This window comes from Thamnophis elegans, chromosome 12, assembly GCF_009769535.1.
Source record: "Thamnophis elegans isolate rThaEle1 chromosome 12, rThaEle1.pri, whole genome shotgun sequence".
Classification (NCBI taxonomy): domain Eukaryota; kingdom Metazoa; phylum Chordata; class Lepidosauria; order Squamata; family Colubridae; genus Thamnophis; species Thamnophis elegans.
Window position 1 is genome coordinate 27,966,487 of NC_045552.1, and position 16,838 is coordinate 27,983,324.

Sequence of the window (16,838 nt, forward strand, 5' to 3'; positions counted from 1 at the left end):
GTTGTCCACAAGCTTTCTGGGCTCCCTTAGTCTATGGAGATTCTCAGTCTTCCAGGGTCATGGTTGTCCCAAAAGTGCTTTTTCAAAAGGCATCTGGACTTTTTCGGGGGGAGGAGGGGTGTTGAAGACATTTTGCTTCTCATCCAAGAAGATTAACTTCAGCTCTGAAGAAGCTTTTTGGATGAGAAGCAAAATGTCTTCAAAGAAAAAGCAGAAAGTCCAGTTGCCTCTTGAAAAAGCACCTCTGGGACTTTAGAGCCAAGGCTTTCCCAATGACACCTCCCCAAAACAGCAGAGTCATTGTCCTGCCCAGGAGAGCTCAGCCCAGAAGAGGACTGTGGGGGGTGAGCTGGTGCTGAATCAATAACCTGAAATAAGCCAGATTCAACACGTATGCCAACCGGCTCATCCGATCCCAGAAGATGAGTGAGGAAGCAACATTTGCCCTTCCTTACTCATCTCTTCTTCCCCAACGGCTAAGATTTTGCCAAATGCTGCCCAAATGTTCCCCATCTAGTCATTTTCTGTTGCTGTAAGAGCAGGGGGCGGGTTTCAATTTTTTTTACTACCCATTCGGTGGGCGTGGCTAGATTTTGTGTGTGTGTGTGTGTGACTCAGTGGGCGTGGCCAACTTGACATCACTCATGCACACTCAGTTACATAACCCCCATCACCAAGCCACGGCCACCAAACCAGTGGTGAAAAATTTTGACTGGGGGGAGTGGGAGGGGCCTCCAGCCTCGCCAGAGCTAAGGGAGCGCCTACAAACTACCCAGTAAGAAAAAATGTTTTTGTCCTCCCTGGCCCCCAGGAACACTCTGAAGGCTTCAGCAGGGCTGGGGGAAGGCAAAAACTGCCCCGTTTTTGTGAAAAATGGGCAGAAAACGGCCCGTTTTTCACATAAACTAGAGCACTTTTCTCTTCCCCCAGCCCAGCTGAAGCCTGCAGAGTGCTTCTGGAGCTGGGATAAAGCAAAAACTCATCTGCTTTTGTGAAAATGGCCCATCTCTGGGAGTGGTATACACACACCATTAAAAAAAGAGGAGAAATGCATTTTTTCAATGAAGATTGCTTTGTGCATGTGCAGAACAGAAAATAAAGATGGCAGCACCAGGATAGAACCGGTGCGGTCATGTGTCTGGCCGAGTTACTACCTATTCGACTGAACTGGTAGGAACCTACCTCTGTGTAAGAGCAAGCTATTTTCTGGAGGGAGGAGGAGAGATCTTGAAAGAGATGAGTATTCTACCATTAACATTATGCTTGCAGGGTTCCCTCTGTTTCTTAAGGCAAAACAATGTATTTCTCAGGTAATTTAGTTTTTCATGGAAAGGAGAGTCTGTTTGATGTAATGGTTAAGGCACTATTTCTTCAACCTTAGCAACTTTAAGGTGCATAGACTTTAACTCCCAGAATTCCCCAGCCAAGGCTGACATGTGTGAGCTTTAACACAACATACTGGTTGAGGAATTCTGGGAGTTGAAATCCATGCATCTTAAAATTGTCAAGTTTGAGAAACACTGGGTTAAGGTGTCCGACTATCCCTAAGGGAGACCCGGATCAGAGCACACCTTTATTAATAAATACACAGGAAGAGGAATGGAACAGTGTTTTAAGAAAATTTCATATTTAAATTGTTTCAAGCTCCAAACGGCATCTCAACTCTCCCAGAAATGTCTGATCTGTTTCAAACTCAACAGGGCCGTATTTCCGTTCAGGGGTTTATTGTTTTATTGTAATCTTCCCCGAGTCACTTGGCTGGGAAGGGCAGCAATAAACAAATTTTAAACTAAAAACATTTTGCATCCTCCTGGAGGCATGAACAGGCCTTTTCTAGGCCAAAGGCCATGCTCTGCCTCTCCTTAGTAGGCAAAAGGCTTGACTCTGAGAAGGAAGTCAGAGAGACAAGTTCTTTAATAAAACTCTTGCATTTTTCAAGTCAAAGTCGACTCCTAAGGATTAATGGAGATGCTCATGTAATTTCTGGAAAATTTCTGGGAAGTCTTTCAATCTAGAGCACAGATCTGGGATTCCAGGTTCTAATTGACCTAGCTTTTGAGCTGAAACAACATCAGCCGGATGTTATCATCTGTCAATACAGATAACAACCTACAGTCAATAAAACTAATGAGATTACTCTCTTTCTTCCATTCACTAACATTGTGACATAATTTCTGTTGCATTAAAACTTTTCAATTTGGGAACAGGTGTGTTAGTAGTACCTCTGACCCAGAGAACGTGAATCATCTTGTTTTAGAAGGAGAGAAGGTCAGGCAAAGCTCTGTTGCTAACAGGGCCTGGAAAGTGTTCGAGCCAACCAAAAAGAAGAAAGAGGGACTGGATGCCCAGGAAGATGCATCTCAAGTTCCCATTCTCACCCGCAGATCCCCGGTTCCTGGGAAATATTCCCCATACTTATGGAAGGAGGCTGTCATGACACGGTCTGTGGTGTAGAAGGCTTCCTCCACACCATCCCCATGGTGGATGTCGATGTCAACATACAGGACTCTCTGGTGGTACCTAAGGTTGCAAAGGGATGTCAGGCTGGCACCTCAAAAACAAATTCCAGCCATGAGGAATCTAGACATCCCCCCCCCCGCAAAAGTAAACTCAAAATTATCAAGTTTTAAAATTCAGTCCCCAAAGCCACACTAGGCTTTGTTGAGAAGAAAGGAAGCTTGTGTGATCGACAGCCTGGTGAGGTTTCAAACAGTCATCCCGAGATAATACTGAGGAACAGAAAAGGTGGAAACAGCTGCCAGAGATGTAAGGGCACCCTTAACTGCTGAAAATTACCGTATTTTTCAGATTATAAGACATACCTTTTTCCTCCCTTATTCCTTTCCTCTGTTGTTAGGTGAAGTCTTAAACACTGAATGTAGCCCCGCCCACCCACCAGCCCCCACCCTTTGGCCTCTGCCTCCCAGCAATTTACCTCCTTGCAGCAAATGGAAAAATGGGGCTTGCGGGGGCAGCTACAGGCTATGGCCAGGATGGCGAACCTATGGCACACATGCCACAGATGGGACGTGGAGCCATTTGTCAGGGCACGCGAGGCGCTGCCCTGTCGGCTGGCCAGAGCATATGCACGCACTGGCCAGCTGAGTTCACCCTTTTTAAAGCCATTTTTCGCCCTCCCCAGGCTCCAGAGGCTTTATAGGACACTGGGGAGGGCAAAAAGAGCCTTCCCCCCCTCGAGGCCCTCCGGAGGCTTCAGGAGCTTCCCTGAAGCCTCCAGAGCGCAAAAAAACCCCAGCCCTAAGCGCAAACCAGAAGTTCAGAAATGGACTTCCGGTTTGCTCATAGGGTCTTTTTTTGCCCTCCAGAGGCTTCATGGAAGCCTCCTGAAGGTCCCTGAAGCCTTCGGAGAGCTCAAAACGACCCTCCGAGCAAACCAGAAGTCACTTCCGCTTTGCTGGGAGGGTCATTTTGACTACTCTGGAGGGGGCTTTTTTCACCCTCCCTAGGCTCCTATAAAGCCTCTGGAGCCTGGGGAGGGCGAAAAAAGGATGCAAAAAATGGGGGGGGGGGGTTTGTCACATCTGTATTTCACGCCTGCACACTGGGGGAGTCGCGCATTGCATTATGGGTGCGGCACGCCCGCACACGACCCCCCTGCGCTCCCCCCCCCACTTATGGCACACGAGCCAAAAAAGGTTCGCCATTGCTGAGCTATGGCAATCCCTGCAGCCTGAAACAGCTGATCATCGGGAGGCCAGTGCTTAAACTGAAAGTGAAACAGGCTGTTTGCTGCAAGGAGGTAAGTCAATAACTATAAATGCCTATAGAAAGTTCAAATAACTAGACTTATTTTTTAAAGACTTCTTTATTATTGTTCTAGACAACTTAATAAAATGAAGATGATTTTTAAAATAAATGTTTGGTCTGAAGAGTCCCACTGCTATTGTATTTTCTTTTAAATAGCAGAGAATAACGTATACTTCCAGAAAGGCACATCAATTTTAACAGCATCTGTACAAGTTATAGTCTGAAATGTAACACCACAAACAGTGTATATCGTCTGTACTGTTTGCTGTTTACTGCAAAGAGGAAAATTGCTGGGAGGCAGAGACAGATTTATTTTCCCTTGTTTTCCTCCCCAAAAGCTAGATGAGTCTTATACTTCAGAGTGTCTTATACTCCGAAAAATACGGTGCACAGCCAGGGTGCTGAATATTTGAATCCTATATGGGGAGATTTCTCCTCTTCCTTCATTTCCAGAAATAATTACTGTCATCAATCCGCCTCTTAGGGAAGCTGAGGAGCTGCCAAGGATTTCGGTTCCACATTCTGCACCCAGGCTATTTGGGGGGGGGGTGTCAGGGTGGACCCTTTTAAAAGGATGCATTCCTGAAACACAATTGGGAGTCTCCCTTTTGGTCATCAAAATGACTGGAGAGCAAAACTGCATCACAAAGCTTCTCTCTGTATCCATCAAGACTCCGTTTCATGCTGGGCTCAGATTCTGCAGAACTCCAGAGATTCCCCTAAATGCCCATGGACCAAATAATGCTTCTTGGACTCGCCTTTCGATGTATGACAAGTCCAAGATTTAAATATCTGTGCCTCCCTGGCTATCTCATACATAAATTCCCTTCATGATGGTGTCAAACATCTCTGAGATTTCCCTATCTGAGTAGCTTATCCTGCACAGGATGAATGTGATATTTTTGACAAGGTGAGGATTTCATTTAGATCCACGGTATAAAAGCTGTTTCTCAACCTTGGCCATTGTATGGACTTTCCAACTCCCAAAATTTCCCAGCCAGCATGCTTGGCTGGAGAATTCTGGGAATTGAAATCCACACATCCTAAAGTGGCTCCAAAAGATGATGAGAGAGGGAAGTAGAAGGGAAGGGAGAAGTAGGAGAGAAATGAGGAGTGGAAAGAGAGAGGAGGAGAGAGGAAGGGGAAGTAGAGAAGAGAGGGATAGTAGAGGGAAGAAAGGAGGTAGGGAGGAAGAAAGGGAGAGGAGATAAGACGGCTGTAAAATAGGGTATAATATGGTGCACTGAAAGCAGAAGAGCAAATGACAGCAGTTCTGGGTTGAGGGAATGATATAATAATGGAGAATACAAAACAAATCTCTGTTCAGATGTAATGGTATACTTGTGGTTACATGTATGAAATTAAAATAAAATAAAATAAATTTTCAAAAAGAAAAAAAAAAGATAACGATCTCATTTAGGTCCAGCATCTAAAAGTGGCAGTTTCACATACTTCAGCAGTTCTAGGATAGCCAGGACAATGTCATTGACGTAACAGAAGCCAGACGCCTCTGACTTCTTGGCATGATGCAAGCCTCCAGCCCAGTTCACCGCGATGTCTGTTTGCTGCTTGTTTAGTTTCACGGCGCTTGCTGGGGAAGAGAATAGTATTTGTACAGATCTGGATAAATGTTTAGGGATTTAGGGATCCCCAAATCCAGAGCAAATTCCCTTGGTGTCTGCCAGCTTCTCTGCCTTCCCTGATTTTGATCGCATTATTTTAATTAAAAAATTAAAAAATAATCTGGAAAATAATAGCAAACTAGAGCATAAAATATAATGGTGTCTTCTGGTATCATTGTAATTTGTCAAAACACCCCTGAGCCACATACTTGTTCTCTCAGCAGACTTAGAAATTAAAAATGCCTGATAGCAGCTATCACACTAGTCTCTAAAAGTAGGTCCCCCTGATGGGAAAAAGTCAATTTGGATCACTTAGAGCCATGCTGGCGAACCTATGGCACGCGTGCCAGAGGGAACACGCAGAGCCCTCTCTGCTGGCATGCGTGCCGCCGCCCCAGGTCAGATCTCCGTGATGTTTTTTTTGTGAGCTTCTGTTTCCCTGCTAATGATGAAACAGAAGCTCACAGAAGAAAAAGATCTTACCTCTTGCCGCGCTGCAGGTGTTGGGATGCCCCGCCTCCCACCAACCTGCTGGTCTTGGGTCTCTGCTGCACATGTGCGCATGTCTGGCGCACGCCTTTCAGTTTGGGCATGTGCAGTTTGGGCACTTAATGTCTAAATGGTTCGCCATCACTGACTTAGAGCAATAAAGACCAGACTGGCTGGCTAAAGAAGGGAGGAGCAACCAGCATTTTGCCCCATGGGTCTCCTTGGTATCCCTTTTGTGAGAGCACCCACAGCTGTTCTCAAGTTGCACACTTGCTCACCTGCCCAAAGGAATTGCCCACTTTTGATATCGAACCAGATGTTAAATGATTCTCAAAACAGGGAGAACTGGAAAGATTGGTCTCTCTTTTGACATTTTGCTGTTGCCCAGTCGCTAAGTTGTGTGACCCCCATGGACAACAGCAAACCAGCCCCACCCCACCCCACTGTCCTGGAATCTGCCCAAACTCAGGACTACTGTGTCAATGACCCTGGCTAACCATCCCACCCTCTGCCATCTGCTTTTTTTTACAACTACCCATGCCTTATATAATGTCTCACGTTTCATAAACATGAATGCCATTGTTGGCCTGAGGTGGGGAAGGTTGCGTGGGATGTGCCCCCCATATCCCCTGATCTTGCCTTGATGCATAACTATGCCTGACCAAGAGTGTTCCTTGTGTCTGCTTAAAACAGGGGTCCCCAAACTTGGCAACTTTAGGACCTGTGGACTTCAACTCCCAGAATTCTCCAGCTGGTTGGAGAATTCTGGGAATTGAAGTCCACAAGTCTTATACTTGCCAAGTTTGGAGACCCCTGCTCTAAATGGTACCGATAGAGAAGAATATTTGCAGTGTGGTGTCCTTAGTGCTCTCTTGATGGTTTTCTTACAGACGTTTCATTACCAAACTAGATAACATCATCAGTGCACTCTGAAGGGGTCTGGTTGTGATGGCTGCTTTGCCATCTCTGCTCTCTCACTTGGTTTGAAATTCTGAGATGACTATTCATGGAAGCATGAGAGAAAACATTCATCCATGAACTTATCATGTGGAATGTACAAAACATTTTGATCCGAGTTTTTCTGAATCCACAACACTTTCTTTCTGTGTGGAAACAGTTGTGAGCCTCTTGAAAGTGATCTGAGCATGGAACAGAATGTCTCAAGCTCAAAACAGCTGCTTTAGCAAAATGCTTAATAGGAGAATTACAAAAAAAATCAGGTTTCTGATAGCCTCTTTTCCAACTAACAAATTTTCTTAAAAGGCATAAGCTTCTGTGAGCTCGAGAGGACAAGAGGCGGTCTCTGACTTACAATCAATTGTTCAAAGTTATAATGACACCCCACCATCCTCATGATCACATGGTCAAAATTTGGGGGTTTGGCAACAGGCCTGTATTTATGATGGTTTGGCATCCCGAATCAAGTGATCATCATTTTCAATCTTTCCAGCCAGCTTCCCACAAGCAAAGCAAATGGGGAAAGATGGATCCACTTAATAATCCTGTGATTCATTGAACTGCAGAGATTTGCTTAACTATAGCAAAAAAGGTAATAAAATTGGACGTGACTCACTTAATGACCACCTTGCTCAGCAACAGAGATTCTGGGCCCACTCGTGGGTCTAAGTTTGAGGAGTACCTGTATCAATATCCTGACATTTTTCAAAAGTGTCTGAAATAGTTTGCATTCAAAGGGAGGTTTTAAATTCAGAGCAACTTTGCACATCATTGCCTGGTCTAAAGGAACAGGAATCAGCTGTCAGAACACGCAATCTGCAATTCCACAATGAAAGTGAGGTCCTCAGCAGAACAAGAAGCGCAGTAAGTACCGTTCATCCTTTGAGGTTTTTATTTTTAAAACTGTGATTGCTACTTACCAACAGACCCTCCTGTAGATAGTTGGCAGAATTCAAACAGTCCATCAAACACAGGGCAGTCTTCTCCAACATTGACTTGAAAAAGAAAGCAACAGGAGAAACCCTTGTTTAATCACAACACATCAATGATTTCAGCCAAAAAGAGAAATGGAAATATCAGAATTTGAAAACAAAAACAAAACCCCCCAGAACCATAGACATTTGTCTGGGAATATGTTTGGAAAAGGGACGCGGTGGCTCAGTGGCTAAGACGCTGAGCTTGTCGATCAGAAAGGACGGCCATTCGGCGTTTTGAATCTCTAGCACCGCATAACAGAGTGAGCTCCTGTTACTTGTCTCAGCTTCTGCCAACCTAGCAGTTCAAAAGCACATAAAAATGCAAGTAGAAAAATAGGAACCACCTTAGGTGGGAAGGTAACAGCATTCCATGCGCTTTTGGCATTTAGTCATGCCGACCACAAGACCACAGAGACGTTTTTGGACAGCGCTGGCTCTTCAGTTTTGAAACGGAGATGAGCTCCGCCCACTAGAGTCGGCAACGACAAGCACATATGTGCAAGGGAAACCTTTACCTTATGTTTTGAAAACTGATTGAAGACAGGGAAGGAGAGATTTAACTGTACATCACCCAGAGTTACTCTGTGAGTGAGACGGACAGTCTCTAAATTTGATAACTGAACATAAATATATAATTTGTGAACCATGTGTGATAAAGCTGCCCTTTCACTGGAGTTGAAAGTAGCAAGAGCCAAGGTGGCGCAGTGGTTAAATGCAGCACTGCAGGCTACTGCTAGATCAGCAGGTCAGCGGTTCAAATCTCACCGGCTCAGGGTTGACTCAGCCTTCCATCCTTCCGAGGTGGGTAAAATGAGGACCCAGATTGTTGGGGGCAATATGCTGACTCTCTGTAAACCGCTTAGAGAGGCCTGAAAGGCCTATGAAGCGGTATATAAGTCTACTGCTATTGCTATTGCTATTGAAAACATGAATAGGAGGCAAAAACTGAGCAACTGCATTGACATATCTTGCTTACAGGGGGGGAAAACCCAACACAAGCTGCTCATTAATGAAAGTGATATGTCAGATTTCTTCAAGCTGTCCATTGGCATTTAACAATGCTAGGGGGTGGCGCCACCTGCTGGAGCTTTAACAAACTGAGAGCTTTAAGAGCTTGGCACAACTCCACACTGGAGCTTCAAGGTGGTTAGTACTTGGGCAGGACACCACAGGGAAGTAGGCTACCCCAAAGTGCTGGCCTTTGGGGAATTCTGGGAGTTGAAGTCCACATAGGTTAAAGTTGCTGTGGATAAGACATACCGCCTCAGGCAGAAGGATGAACATTTTTGCTGCACATTTCTCAAGCTTTAACTCAACTGAAGCAATACAAGGTTGCAAGAAGGAACTATATTCCTTCTTAAGCCTAAACCTGTTTTTTGCACAACTGACCAAACTTTCCACGGCACACAAACAGTGGATATTAACAAGTTACACTCTGAAGCAGAGGTCTTCAAATTTGGCAAATCTGGCAAATCTAGGAATTGAAGCTCACAAGTCTTAAAGTTGTCAAGTTTGGGCATCCCTCCTCTGAAAGAATGGCAAATGACAAAGAGGTGGCAGGTCCCAGCAACACCAAAGGCTTGTTGGGGCTAGTCTGGGAGTGCAAAGCCAGTTTGCCATCCCACCTGAAAGCAACCACACATTCTATGTCAGGCCAGGCTTTTCCCAACTGGGATCAGAAGCCTCGTTTAAGGCAGTGTTTTTCAACCACTGTGCTGCGGCACACTAGTGTGCCGTGACATAGTGTAAGGTGTGCCGTGGGAGAATTACTTTATATATAGTCAATATAGGCACGGAGTTAAATTTTTTTAACATTTTCTAATGGTGGTGTGCCTCATGATTTTTTTCATGAAAAAAGTGCCTTTGCACAAAAAAGGTTGAAAAACACTGGTTTAAGGGATGAGGATAAGATACTGCAAATGGATTTTACAGGGGCGATATCATCCATCCTTGCTGTTATAAGCCTGATCAGCACATTAACCCTCCACCCTCCCCAGTAAAAACCCACCGAGGGGCCCATTTTTTAGCCAAGCATGCCTGAGGATTTCCAAGCAAATATGACACCCTCCACTTTCACTCACATCGCTGCATCTGCTTGCTGTATTCGGACATGTTATCTGGGCGAATGGACCGCAGAAATTTGATGTAATCGTCACTGTGATATTTGGTCATCTCCTCGGCACTCGCTTTGTAAGGTCGCTGAAATGACAAGAGAAGGGAGGAGGAGAGCTTGGTAAGGCCGTCACTTCTGAATATTGTTCAAGCATAGCTCTGACTTTATGGAGGTTCTTGAAAAGGGGCATTTGAGCAGCCACAAAAGCCTTAAATAAAGAGATTAGGATTAGGATTTATTTCATTTATATGCCGCCCTTTTCCCCGAAGGGGACTCAGGGTGGCTCACAACTCAATCAGGGAAAGGAGGTACAAACAGGGGATAAAAAGACAAACAAACAATGCACAATTTAAAAACACACAACAATCATACCATTCGAGAAGGGGGTCAGAAGCTCTTTAGCCCCAGGCCTGTCGGAATAGCCAGGTTTTAAGGGCTTTGCGGAAGGCCTGGAGGGTGGTGAGGGTTCGAATCTCCACGGGGAGTTCGTTCCAGAGGGTCGGAGCAGCCACAGAGAAGGCTCTCCTCCGAGTAGTTGCCAGCCGGCATTGGCCGGCGGATGGAATTCGGAAGAGGCCTAATCTGTGGGATCTGATCGGTCTATTGGAGGTAATTGACCTGTACCCCTTCCAGGTACATCGGCAAGTGGTGTAGGGTTTCCTTCCTAGGCAGGGGGTTGGATTAGAAGACCTTCAAAGTCCCTTCCCACTCTGTTATTCCATTCTATTCTATTCTATTCTCTATTCTAGTTTTCTATTCTATTCTAATTTTCTATTCTATTTTCTATTCTATATTCTATTTTCTTTTCTTTTCTATTTTATTTTATTCTAATCTATTCCAGTCAGGATTCAGCCCTAGATGGGAGCAAAGTCCACAGGTCCTTCTTGATCGTGACCTCCAGCTGGGGTGATTGAGGGGGACGGGACGGGGGACGACAGTGCTCCCTTGTAGTAGCTCTCCTTCTTCTTTCTGAGCCACAGGCCCCAGTCAGTAACAATGGGTAAAGAATTTAATGTTCAATTTTTTAAAAAAACTTACATAAATTTCCATTTTTCTGTAAAGACCATAGTTGAGAAGAAGGTTGTGAGTCATCCTGATTCTGTGAGGCTTCATGGGGTGACCTTGACCATAGTAATAGTTTCCAATGTCCCCTAAGAGGCAAAGAAAAGAGGGGGGAGGGAAGTACAACGTTATCATTACAATGTGAACCTAATGAAATGTTAGAAAGGTATTTAAGAATGGACATCAGCATAACAAGGAGGGGGAGAGGGAGGGATACAGGAGTTTTGAGTTTAAAGATCTGTTCCAATAGAAGAGGATACTTCAGGGTTGAACTGTGGAACTCTTGATGCTCTCTGAGCTTGGTTGTTTTCTGGCAGACATTTCATAACTTAACTTCAGGGATTTTCCCTGAAAATGTGACATGTCCTGAAAATAAAGCCATGCCAGATTTTTGAAGTGGGCAAAAATATGTGCTCAGCCCTGAAAATAACATCGCCCCCTCTCTCTCACACACACACAAACAAACAGGTCCTCCACCCCTCCCAAGGCAGCCACATCCGAGAACTCCCCCCCCGCCCCTCCCTGCGGCACCGACTGTAGACCTTGAGGGCCTGTTCCTGCTCCTGTGCCATGGCGGCAGCCACCCGCTCTCACCCCTGTGCCGCGTCCGCATAAGCCGCGCTACCGAGCGCCTGCCCCAGCGGCCCCAATGTAAGCATTGCTGCACCAGGGTTTCCTCAGCAGGGCGGGCGGTGGCAGCAGAGGCCTCCATGCTCCGTGCTTCCAATGCGGACGGCGACTGCATGTTGGAGCAGTTGCAGCTGGGTACAGGTCTCTCAGCGGGGATGGCTGAGGTGCTGCAGATGTTGCAGCCGCCGTCACCACCTGCGGAGGCCCCAACCGGCCAACCTCAATCATGGACGGGGAGTGCTTGCCATGGTTGGGCCAGCTGAGCTGCGTCTGTCGGGGCTGCCCTCAGTGCAGCTGCCCAGTGTCTCACTGCTGGGCACTTGGGAAGAATAAGCGGGGCTTGCGTAAGGAAGGGAGGTTGGCAAGGGTCCTGTGAGGCGCCACTCCCCAGGAAGAGTCTGGCCTGGTCACCGTCCCATCCGGTGACTCCCGGGGCTTCCCGGGCTCGCCAGCGGGCACTTTGGTTGGTCAGTGCTTGGCTGGGGACACTGTGGGGCAATCGGAGCGGAGCAGGGGCGGAATGGGAGGCCTCTGGCAACCATCACCATAGAGCGGCCACTGCCCTGGCTGGTGGTTTGGAAGCCACAGAGGAGTTTGGGGAGAGAAAGAAAAACTTATGTTGCTTTCCTTACGCGCAGCCAAAAGCAGCAGCAGCAGAAGCACCACACAGGCACTCGCCCGGCTTGATATCTTCAGGCTGCTCACATTCCACACACACACCCCGTGGGTGGGGAGGGGCTTGATGGCAGCAGATGGAAGGAGCCTCTCTCTGCCAGACTCCCGGCTGTGAGTGTGCAGGCCTCTTGGGGCTTCCTGCACCCCCAAAAAGACAACCCATCCCCCACCCCCAATAATAAGGCCAAGGCCATAAATAAGACACGGTCGGTAACCTCATCAAAACAAGAACTGTTCTGTGTACAAGTACAGCTTCAGTCCTCAGTTTAATAGGTTTCTGACTGAGGAAGGATTATTTCCTTGAGCAGAGTTTTTCAACCTTGTCAACTTTATGAAGTTCGGACTTCACTGCCAGAATAACTCAGCCAAGGCTGGGTTAACATTGATTCTGAATGTAGGTAATCAGCAGGGCAGCTTCTTAAAGCTTCTGAATTCTGCTCTGCAAGTGGGATGAAAATGGGGTGTTAGCAAGCTCTCCAAACAGCCCTTCAAAAGCAAAACTGCAGAGCAGAGGAATTCTGAAGGCCCTTTCTTCATGGCAGGGGTGCCATCCCATTTTACAGAGACATGGATTGCATGGTAGCAGGTGTTCTGAATCCACTCACAATTTCGTTGTGTAGAATCCACTACAAATAAAAATCTTTTCATCCGTGCCCAAAACTTCAATACAAATTCAACTCAATAAAAGCAATTTCCCTCCAGGACAGGAGGCAATTCCAAAACAAAAAGCAGAAGCAGCATGCCGAATCCCCAAGTAGTGTTCCTCAAAATGTTTATGTTATTTAAAGGAATAAACATAGGTTGTAATACAATTAGCTCTGTTTTGATTTCCAAGTTGTGGTGAACTTTGCTTTATTCAATATATCAGACAGAACTCATGCTGTGGCCCAGGGTCAATCAGGTCCCCTTAAAGCATGTTGAGACCTTGTTGGTTCAGCCTTTCTCAACTAAGGGACAGGGTTCAACTACCAACTACTCCAAGTTGTCCCAGCCCTCTTTTACAGAAAGCAAGGGGAGAAAACTCCTTCCTCAGAACAGACAGCTGTTTCTGAAAAGTGCTACACCTGGAATATAAGAATTTGGCAAGAGGAATGGGATGGACCCCAAAACGCAACACTTCCATACAATATGACTTTGTCAATAATAAGCAGCAGCCTGCAGCAGCTTCCCCTTGAAGCTGTAAACACGTAAAGAATTCCTTAAGTTGGACTCAGCTCCTACTGAATTTCATGGAAACCTCCATGTGGTTTTCTCGGCAACAACAGAAGTCATTTTGCCAATGTTTCTTTTAAGGAATCACTTTTGACCTCCCCACTGGAACCTATAAGCCCTGGATCTTTCAGTTATCTCCATCAAAAACTGATCCAATCCTGCCTCACTTTAGGAGCAAACCTCATTTCACTCCAAAAAAGACAGTCTAAATCAGGGGTGTCCAAACTTGGGAAGTTTAAGACTTGTGGACTTCAATTCCCAGAATTCCCCAGACAGCCTGGCTGGGGAATTCTGGGAGTTGAAGTCCACAAGTCTTAAACTTCCCAAGTTTGGACACCCCTGGTCTAAATGAAACACAACACAGAATATTTTTTGAAGACCATAGAGCCCAACATCCCAAATTCCTCAGCCCATACAGCCATTGCTGAGCATCTCGGAAGAAATCCATAGCTCTCAAGAGTCCTTCAGTTGGAGAACTGGGTTAGCAATGTACTTCTGAGTGGAAGAGGGTGCAGGTAGTCCTCAACCTACAACTACAATTGGGACTGGAATTTCTGTTGCAAAGCGATGCACTCATTAAATAAACCACATTCGATTTTACCACCTTTTTTGCAGTGATCATTGTGCAATTTGTGTGGTCATTAAGCGAATTTGTCTTCCCCCATTGACTTTGCTTGTCAGAAACCCCCTGGGAAGCTTGCAAGTGGCATTCATATGACAGCGGGGATGCTCCAATCGTAAGCACAAGGACTGATTATAAGCAATTTTTCTCAGTTGCTGTTGTCACTTTGTCTGTTAAGCAAATGATTGTAAGTTGATTATTACCTATAAAAGAATCCTAAGTAAGTTAAGCAAACGGGATGCGGTGGCTCAGTGGCTAAGATGCTGAGCTTGTTGATCAGAAACGTCAGCAGTTCGGCGGTTCAAATCCCTAACACTAAGTAATGGAGTGAGCTCCCATTACTTGTCCCAGCTTCTGACAAACTAGCAGTTCGAAAGCAAGTAAAATTCAAGTAGAAAAATAAGAACCACCTTTGGTGGGAAGGTAACAGCATTCCGTGTGCCTTCAGCATTTAGTCATACCGGTCACATGACCACGGAGAAGTCTTTGGACAGCGCTGGCTCTTTGGCTTTGAAACAGAGATGAGCACTGCCCCCTTGAGTCGGCAATGACTAGCACATGTGACTAGCGAGGGGAAGCTTTACCTTTATCTAAGTAAGTTAAGCAAAGCTCTCTGTGCCAAGGATAGATGGTTGGCCCAACTATAGGGCCACTTTCACATTCTTATTCAGTATTTTTCAAACTTGATAACTTCAAGTTGTGTGCCCTTCAACCCCAGAACTTCCTAGCCAACCATCAATGGTGGGAGTTGAAGTCCACACATCTTAAAGTTGCCAAGTTTGAGAAAGACTGCCCTACCAGAGGCAATCAAAAGCCCTCTGTGACTCTCCTCACTGCTATTTGCCTCACAACATTGAGAACAAGGAGAGAAAAAAATCAACATACTGCTCCTACAGCAACAAAATCCCTGAGGCCGCTGAAGAGAAAGGAAAATAAATCAATTAGTACACACACAGACACACAGACACACATCCTCATTGAACAGGCTTTGCATACCTCTGGGTCAAGGGCAGAAAACCCAAAGGGATCCTACGGCAAGGGACCTGTGGAGCCAACTAAGCCAAACTCTGCCCTGCAAGTGCCAGGAGCAGGGAAAGGGTGAGGCAAGAGCTCCTCCTCATGGGGAAATCCACCACTGAGTTCCATTAAGTCACAGTACTTCCATAAACAAGTAAATAGCATTCGTCTGTGGTTTCAAGTAGGATGCTGCCCGCCAAAAATAAATCAGTTCTGCTACTGAACAGAGGTGATGTGGATCATAGTGGCCTGAAGCCATTTTCAAACTGGCACAGAGTTCTTACAGGGAAAAGCCTTTAAGTCTGGAATAGGTCACCATATTCAGTAAATGCCTGGATTACTTGACTTACACATAGCGCTCAAATGACGACCAATCACTTAGTTTCATGCCATGGCATAATTAGGACCTGGTTCCAAAGGTATGGGGGCCAAACCTCAGTCTTGTGACCACATCTGGGGCACTTGTCAAGTGGCCAACATTTAGCGCCCTGCAGTCATGTGATCATGTTTTATGACATTTTGCCAAAAGTAGGCATTTACTTCTCGTTGTCTGCAAAACCAGTTGATAATTGTGTGGGATTACATATTTGCCCTGGAAAATGGCCTTCCTTCCCGGCAAACAAGTCCCTAGCATTGCTTTGAAAACCCCATCCATGGAGGCTGAGATGAAGAAGTGATTGCCAGCAAACCAATTCTCCGTCTAGAAACAGGCCAAGTTTCCCAGGCTAACGTGGGAAATAGGGATTGCTTTTGTGATAACAGGAAATACGTGGCCTGAGAAAGAACCAGGAGCCTCTTCCAAGGATAAACATCTTCAGCTCTGAGGCCAGAGAAGACGGGAAAGAAATGGAGATCCCTCAACTCAGAATTTAGCTTAAGAAGCTGGGGAAGCCCTAGAGTCCAATTCAGACCTATCCTCATCCAGAAAACATAGGAGACAAAGCTCCCCCCCCCACCCCGGCAATCATCATCACAGCCCCAAGAATTTATTTGGAATAGGACAACAGTCCCTGGAACTTAAAAGGAGCCTTCCAAGGTATTGCCACAATGGTAAAACCAACCACCTTCCCTTCATTTTCCACCAACTTCCTCCTCTGTCCATGCCCAGCTTCCTCCTCACTTTTTAACCCTGCTAAATCTCCAGATTGTTTTCCAATACGCTTGGACAGCACTGTTCCATCTCAATCCCAACCAACAATGTGCTACCAGCTGCTCTCCCTGGCTTCTTGAAACATCCCATCCAGCGCTCCTTCTCTCCGTGGCTGCCCTGGATCTTCTCCCTCTTCACATCCTGAGCTTGATCCTACTATATGCTTACAGCAAGTAGAAGGACTCCTCCGGTCAGCTTGGTAAAACCTTTCCATTGTTGCAGTCGGATCAGGACTGGGAGCCTCTCTTCAAATGAGTCATGAAAGTTACTTGAGGTCACCAGGCCAGGGGTCGGCAACCTTAAACACTCAAAGAGCCACAAAGGTCCTAACCAGAAGCCCCCTGTTCAATTCTGGAGCCGACCAGAAGTCCGGTTACCTCACCATAAAGTCTCCTCCTACCGCTGCCTTCTTTTTCCTCTACCTGTCCTAACCGAAAGCCCTATCAATTGTGGAGCCAACTGGCGACAGGGAGCCTCAGCAGAGGCATGAAAGACCCACATGCGGCTCCAGAGCTGTGGGCTGCTGACCCCTGCTCTCTAGGCT

General features: G+C 46.1%; 1 protein-coding gene across 1 annotated transcript in view; it reads right to left on the bottom strand.

Moving 5' to 3' along the window:
* Positions 1-16,838, bottom strand: part of HDAC1 (histone deacetylase 1) — a 33,443-nt gene that overhangs the window by 14,395 nt on the left and 2,210 nt on the right. The window contains exons 2-6 of the mRNA XM_032227476.1: positions 10,965-11,077; positions 9,895-10,012; positions 7,757-7,831; positions 5,221-5,359; positions 2,379-2,520 (exon numbers count right to left, since the gene is read on the bottom strand). Of these exons, the coding sequence (XP_032083367.1) occupies positions 2,379-2,520; positions 5,221-5,359; positions 7,757-7,831; positions 9,895-10,012; positions 10,965-11,077 (587 nt within the window). The remainder of the gene's footprint in view (positions 1-2,378; positions 2,521-5,220; positions 5,360-7,756; positions 7,832-9,894; positions 10,013-10,964; positions 11,078-16,838) is intronic.